Source organism: Megalobrama amblycephala, linkage group LG15, assembly GCF_018812025.1.
Source record: "Megalobrama amblycephala isolate DHTTF-2021 linkage group LG15, ASM1881202v1, whole genome shotgun sequence".
In the NCBI taxonomy this organism is placed as follows: domain Eukaryota; kingdom Metazoa; phylum Chordata; class Actinopteri; order Cypriniformes; family Xenocyprididae; genus Megalobrama; species Megalobrama amblycephala.
The window spans coordinates 31,179,672-31,187,011 of NC_063058.1; the positions used below are offsets into that span (position 1 = coordinate 31,179,672).

At 39.3% G+C, this 7,340-nt stretch overlaps 1 protein-coding gene across 1 annotated transcript in view; it reads left to right on the top strand.

Annotated features, from left to right (window-relative positions):
- LOC125247875 (NACHT, LRR and PYD domains-containing protein 12-like) overlaps nt 1-6,983 on the top strand; it is a 220,444-nt gene extending 213,461 nt beyond the window's left edge. The window contains exon 14 of the mRNA XM_048159403.1: nt 4,818-6,983. Within this exon, the coding sequence (XP_048015360.1) occupies nt 4,818-5,365 (548 nt within the window). The 3' untranslated portion in view covers nt 5,366-6,983. The remainder of the gene's footprint in view (nt 1-4,817) is intronic.
- Nucleotides 6,984-7,340: the final 357 nt, after the last annotated feature.

Below are 7,340 nucleotides of genomic sequence, written 5' to 3' on the forward strand. Positions count from 1 at the left end.
GCAGGCGCCGCGGATCCGCGGGAGTGTTTGTTGAGCATACAACTCCTTGTACTTTTGGATCATGCTCGCGGAGCTTTGATGTCATGCGCCGATCGCTTTGTGAGAAGCCAATGCATCTCAAACGAGCCTGGTGTGTTTGTGTTTGTGTTTGGCGCTAGCTTTGCTGTGAAATATGAGACATATACAGTGATGTAAGACCTGGCTCTGTGCTGCTCTCTAACCTGTGGAAAGGCAAACCAGTTTTTAGAAGGCTTGTCAGTTGAACCAACTCCGAACTGGCACTAGCACTAGCCCTGAACTAGCACCCGGTTCATGCTGGTGGAAAGGGGGTATATAATGATCACATTAGTAGTTGAGCTATATGTGCAACGAGCGCCACCATGTTTGTTTACGCCGCGGTCAGGAGAATAGATCTGTTGGATTTACAACACGTGAATTCATCCACTTCTTTCAAAATACACGGATGAATGTAAGTGTCTGGTGAATTGGGAGAAGAGCAGGGTAAACTTTATAGTTGCTTGCCTTACACCATGTTCTAACCAGACGCGACGCCGCAACAAGTGATAAAAGGTATCTTTTCCATGTTAATCAGAGTTTTTGTCCTAACCAGCCACGACGGCGACACGTGAATATTCTATTTTAGAAACGGTTTCTATTTCTCCGCCACGTCGCGGCTGGAACAGCAACACAAAGAAGAAGAATGATAATTTCAGCTACTGTTTATGTGCTTTATTTGATGCTAAAAGCGTCTAATGTGAGTTTGAATCATTCAAGAACTCACATTAGACGCTTCAAGAACGTTCAAACTGTCAACTCAATGCGAACAAACAAGTGTTAAATTTGACACCAAATTTTGATTTACTTTTAGTCATAGTCTTTTGACTAAAATGCCATTTAGTTTTAGTCATATTTTAGTCATCGGAAATTGTTTTAGTATTAGTCTAGTTTTAGATAAATTGTAATGCATTAAGCATTTCGCTAACAATACACAGATCCAATACACTGATAGATCTGATATTCCCCAAACTGTTTATGTTCACCCAACTGTACTTTGCTCCCCAAAGCGGACGGTTTTTGACTGTTCAAGTGCAAAAAGACAGAAAGAGCAAAAATCAGGACTTTTCAGGGATTGATACACTTATCATTGAGGTACTATTATAGTTTTCGTTTAAATTTTTTTTATTAGATTTCATTTCTAGTTTTTCTGCTTTCATTGTAATTTTAGTTAAAAGTTTTAGTAATTGTTTGTGTTTGTCTTTTAGTTTTTGCTTTTAAATGTCTATAAGTTTTTATTTCTGTTTGTTATTTCAATACTGCAGATTAAATGGATGATATAAAATAAGTTTACATTTTTTGTATATGTTTATTTTTTTATTTCAGTTAATGTTTATTTCAAGTAATGAAGATTTCTTTGGTTTTAGGTTTAGTTAACTATAATAACCCTTATACTAGTAAAATATATTGAATAATGTGTCAAATAATGTTCTTAATCTTACTTTCCTGTGACAGAAGATACAGTAGTTTACTCTGAATTAAATAGAAATTAAATTAAATACAGTTTATTGTGTAATAATCATAAACCATCCTGAAATACACGTGACTCTTATTCTGAAATGTCTGCAGTCTGCACTGTAGCTGCTCATGAGGGTGATAAATATGCATTCTTACAACCGTCTAAAACATGCTACCATATAAACAGTGTGTAGTAAACATTGACATAATTCATCGACATTAGCTCATAAGCAATCGCTTGGCATAAACGTGCGCTATTCATTAAAGGTGCTCTAAGTGATCCTGGGTGGAGTAACTTCCTGTTGACGTTCGAAGTGTTGTCAAACAAAACAGAGGCTAGCTAGACCCTCCCTCCTCCTCCTCCTCCTCCCCTCCGTGCTTCCTGAAACAGTCATGAACGCGCATGTTCTTCTTCGCAAATCATTCTTGTTGGTTATTGGCTGGAGCATGTTTATTATGATTCGTGGTCCAGGCTGCACCAGTTTTTTTTTACTGCCGTTTTCGGAGCTTGTGGCGACTACAAAGACCGTGTTTTTTTACAGTGTGTTCAGGGGACAGGCAGCTAGCGGATAGTGAGGAGATGTTTGCTGTATGTGACAAAAAATGTTTTGAACTAAAAACGAGTGACATCACTTAGAGCACCTTTAATTGCGCAGCAGTCAGATGTGCTGCTGCACGAGCCTGTAGAGGGCGCAACAGCGCCGCGTTTCCCGCGGTTAGATCAGCGCGTTACACGTCAAATGTGCGCATCTTCCACACAGGACAGCAGTCCTGACTGGATATCTTCCCAAATCGTCCCTCTCTTTCATTTACGTCTCGTTTTTATTCATTGACGAAAACTAGAGTAGATTTTAGTCATAGTTTTAGTCATTCAAAACGCATTTTTATTAAGTCATTGTCTTGTTTTCGTCTGTGAAAAAATGTTGTTGAAGAAAATTGACAAATTATTTGTCAACGAAATTAACACTGGAACAAACAAGTGTATTTTATGACGAAGATTGGATCAGTCACTCCGTCTGTACTTTAAATGATGTTTAAATGGTGTAATATTTATGAATTTTACTATGTACTTGCCCATTTCATTGTGTCTGCTGTGCTCTTGCCATGAGAGCCCGCCCACACTCTCCTCTGATTGGCTGTGGTTTTGATTGATTTTATTGCTTCTCATTGTCTAGTGTGGACAGTCAAATCGCTATATGAATATTATCGCATCGCGTCTGGCTAGGACACGGTGATACTCACAGTATGTAATATGTGTCTGATATGAATATAGTCTAATTATAATGGACAGGATTATTATTGCAGCTTCCATAGACATCAGTGTATATTTTACAAACTCTAAATGTATTGTCATTAGTACTTGTGTGCATTTAAATATCTGAAACCCCGAATTACTCGAGTAATCATTAAAATAATCGAAAGATTACTCGATTACCAAAATAATGGTTAGCTACAGCTCTAGTTGAAGGAGATGCTGAAGTGCAGATCTCTGAAATAAATGATGTTGTGGGGATGGAGGGCTGGAGAAGCAGGGATTGTGTAGTGACAGAATCTGGAAGCACTGAAGATCAGAATAGAGTCAGGAAGGGAAATTCATGTCGGCCTAGAGAAAAACTACTAAAATTAGGTGAGGATGAAATGAATGAGGATGAGGATGAGGATGGTGTTTATCTGATGGTTCAGATCTGTCAGATATTTCCCAGGTTGTGATCAGGTTTACTCTTTAGATGAGATCAGTTATTTTTTGGAGGAGACTTCAGGAAAGGTTGCTGACGTGAGGAATTTCTCCAGAATCCTAATTTTCAGTTCTACATTGTCAAAGGAGGGTAGGAGAAGATAAATCGAGTATGTGAAAGAGGTTTAGATTAAAAACACACACAGTTGTTTGACTATATTACTGAGCTCATCTCATAGACTTTAATTGTTTTTCTATCAGGTTAATGATATATTTTATGCCCCAAACAAACATCACAGAAAAACACTAGATTTACAGAGAAACATGATTTGTCCAGTTTATGAGGCGTTTTTAACTAGTTATCAGTGCCGGTCACCACCAGGGGCTCATTTTCTCTCAAAGATGATTTAAGGAGCGTATCACTACATAATGTGAACATAACTGTGCATTCAGCTTTAGAGGAGTCATGTGGGAATATCTTTCTATTAATACATGAGATTTACATTTACTTAATGACTGTTTTGGACATCATGCAGTGATGGTAATGACATGTCTTGACACGTGACTATTAATTCAGACACAATAAAAACGCCACACTCTCGTCCACACTAGAGTTTACAAGTGTTTTCCAAAAGCTTCTCATTCACACTGAAACATCAGAAACGTTAAATTCACTTTACTGCACATGTGTGAAACAATAAAGCTCACTGAGATGATACAGACGATCAGACATAATAAAGTTTCACTCTATTCTTCTGGCAGGATCATTTTATTGATCAGAATATCTCAGCATTCACTGAAGCGTCCTGGTCGCTCTCAACATTATATGTTTGCTCTTAAACTCAACTGCGCTCATGTTTCGCAATGTCAATCATCACAGTTTCAGATTCAGTTCAATACGGCTGTAACTCCTGAAACTGTGTGATCTTAGCAGCATGAACAATAAAACTGTCACTCAAATTCTGAATGTGTTTGTTTATAATCAATGAATGTGATTTGACTTGAGTTCAGCCGCAGCACAAACTCACTGACTGAGTGAAAACTGCTGTTACGATCATCAAATCTGTCTCTATCTCTTATTGCCATCATGTTCACACTGTTGTTATAGAGAAACCATTGGAGAGTGCAGAGCTCACGCTGAACAAACTCTGGAGGATTGAGCTGATTCTGACTAAACCGTTGTGTTCACATGATCAACAAACATGTCTGTGATTGGCTAGAGTGATCAACACTGCAGAAACACACAGTAAATAGAAAGTGTCGAGGCTCTTCACACACACACAAACACACACAGGATCGTCTGTCAGCAGGAATGAGCCGAGCCGCTGCTGCAGAAAGCCTGCTATCATTACGCTTCACATTTAAGTGTCGCTTTGGTACTTTTGACAACACTAGTCTGCTCTGTTTCAGGCCTGACAGCTTTTTCACACAGTTGTGTTTAGGGCTCCAGAAGTCTAGGACCGGCACTGCTAGTGAGGTCTGAATCTCTAGTCTCTGTTCAACAGCTTTCACTGGATTAGTGAGGACATTTGTGAATCTGGAGGACATTCTGTCAAAGCTGTAAACACACACACACACACACACACACACACTGTTGTTGTTCTTGATGTTTCTCTCTTCTTGTGTTCAGATGCCTGTGATCTCACACTGGATCCAAACACAGCAGACACTCGACTCGTTCTGTCTGATGGGAACAGGAAGGTGACGCATATGAAAGAGGATCGGCCATATCCTGATCATCCAGAGAGATTTGATCATGATGTGTATCCTCAGGTTCTGTGTAGAGAGAGACTGACTGGACGCTGTTACTGGGAGGCTGAATGGAGCGGAAATTATGCTGTAATATCAGTGACATATGAAGGAATCCGCAGGAAAGGATGGAGTGATGACTGTGTGTTTGGATACAATGACAAATCCTGGAGTCTGTTCTGCTCTGATGGAGGATTCACTGTCTGGCACAATAATAACAGCACTGTTATACCTCCTGTCCGTCTATCCTCTAAGAGAGCAGGAGTGTATGTGGACGTGTCGGCTGGCTCTCTGTCCTTCTACAGCGTCTCAGACACACACACACTCACACACTTGCACACACTCAACACCACATTCACTGAACCCCTCTGTGCTGGATTTGGTGTTTATCCTCGTTCCTCAGTGTCTCTGTGTGATATTAAAGGATAGAGAGACACTCTGTAAATCCTCTTTCTGATCTTCACACACACTCATCAAATCTCACTTCATCACATTTGTATTCATTCATTTTTAAATCCCTTGATGCTCAACAAAAGCCTCACGTGACTTTGGCTCATCAGATCATGTGATTGGATAACTGGACTGACCAGAGGATCAACTGCATTACAGCATCTCAAATGTTGGTTTGGTGGATCTGAAACGCCTGAACCAAAGCTTAGTTTAATTCCCTCCAGAAGCGTCTCACACGATTGTGTTCCCAAACTCCAGCATCTGAACGCAAGAGAACATGACAGCGTTTTTTGTGTTTTGTCTGCCTGAAAAAAGAGCCACAGTGGATTCCCAGATTACAGCAGCTTCCGTTTTTGTTACAAATATTCTGTGCCATTTTCCAGGAAGTGACGATTTTGTTCTCTTGAACAGCAGCTTTATTCACCAACGTTTTACAACATGTTTTTGTGGAAGTGTATCATGACACGGACAAAGGAGATTTCAGAGATGTTGCTCATCAGACTGGAAAAGAGTATGAACTCCACAAATCCACAGTCAGACAGATGGAGGAAATTCAAGACACTTGCTAACCTTGAGTGTTTGACCAACAAAGATCACTCCAAAAGACATGTTATAGTCCACGAGGTCACAGAGGATCTCAGGGTAACTAAAGGTCTCTGTCACATTAACTGATGCTAATGATCATGAGTCCATCATCAGGAGAACTCTGAATAACCTGGAGAAATCCACTGCTCTCCAGAAAGACCATTGCTGCGGTTTAATTACAGTTTTTTTCAGTGGCTAACAAGCATTGTTCAATACCGAAACTACATTCAAAACTCTTCACACAGTCTGCATTAGCAGCATGAATGTTGGCCAAACAGTTAATCTCACCTACAAAACTCACTCAGACCAACATAACACTCAATCAGAAAACACACATTTCATTCACAACACACTGACCTAAAAAACACTAACAACAGGAAGCATTACATAATTGATGAACTTTTCTTTTTGAAAGTTTCAGTGATTTTCCACATAAATCAGTTCTTCATATAGAATACTGTAACACAATTTCACTTTATTGAAAGCATTTGTAACACGAATGAATCAGAAATTAATCAAAATTTCATTTTTTTATATGAATACAGTACTTGAAAATACAGTTTTTCTCAATTGCTAAAACACTAAACCCTACTGTCTGAACCAAATGCTCAGTTGCCTGAACCCACTGATTGAATCAATCGCTCTTTTGGCAAAACCATAAGCACCTTTCACCTGTTTAGACACAACTTGCCAACACATTTTCATTGTGACGCACCCGTGCTGCATAATGGTGAGCACAGGTGACAAAAGTCAAACACAATTAAAGCACAGATGTCACCACTTGTACACAACAACTCAAAATTGATCACACTTGTGGCTAATGATGTGAGGGAACATATAAAGTAAGCCCGTTCAGAGAGCACTGGTTTGTGAGGCCCTACAATGGATCGAAATCTGAGAGGAAGAGTTTGTGTGAGAGGAGGTCGAGGTGGTCAGCGAAGACCGAGAACAGAAATATCTGATTTATCTGATGCATTTAGCCTACAGTGAACAATAAACATTTATTTCTCCAGCTTCATGTCCTGAGCATTGTGTTTTCTATTTTTCTACGTAGTGTTTAGTGACTGTTCAGTAGTGTTTTTCATTTTGATTGACTCGGGGCACGATTTGACAACATAGTTCAGTTTTGAGCACAGATTTAACTGTTTTGAGGTGAAAGTTTGGTTTTGCAAGAAGAGTCTGAGGTTTTGTGAATGTAGCTTGAAAATTGGGTTTGTGTTCACAGTTTAGAGAAAAGGAGAGCAGCTTTCAAGAAATGTGTCTTAGCAATCGAGAAAAACTGTAATAACCAAAAGATGAAAAAAGAGGGAAAAAACTCCAGGGCTGCAATGATAATAAAAAAGAATAAATAAAATACATTCTACACATT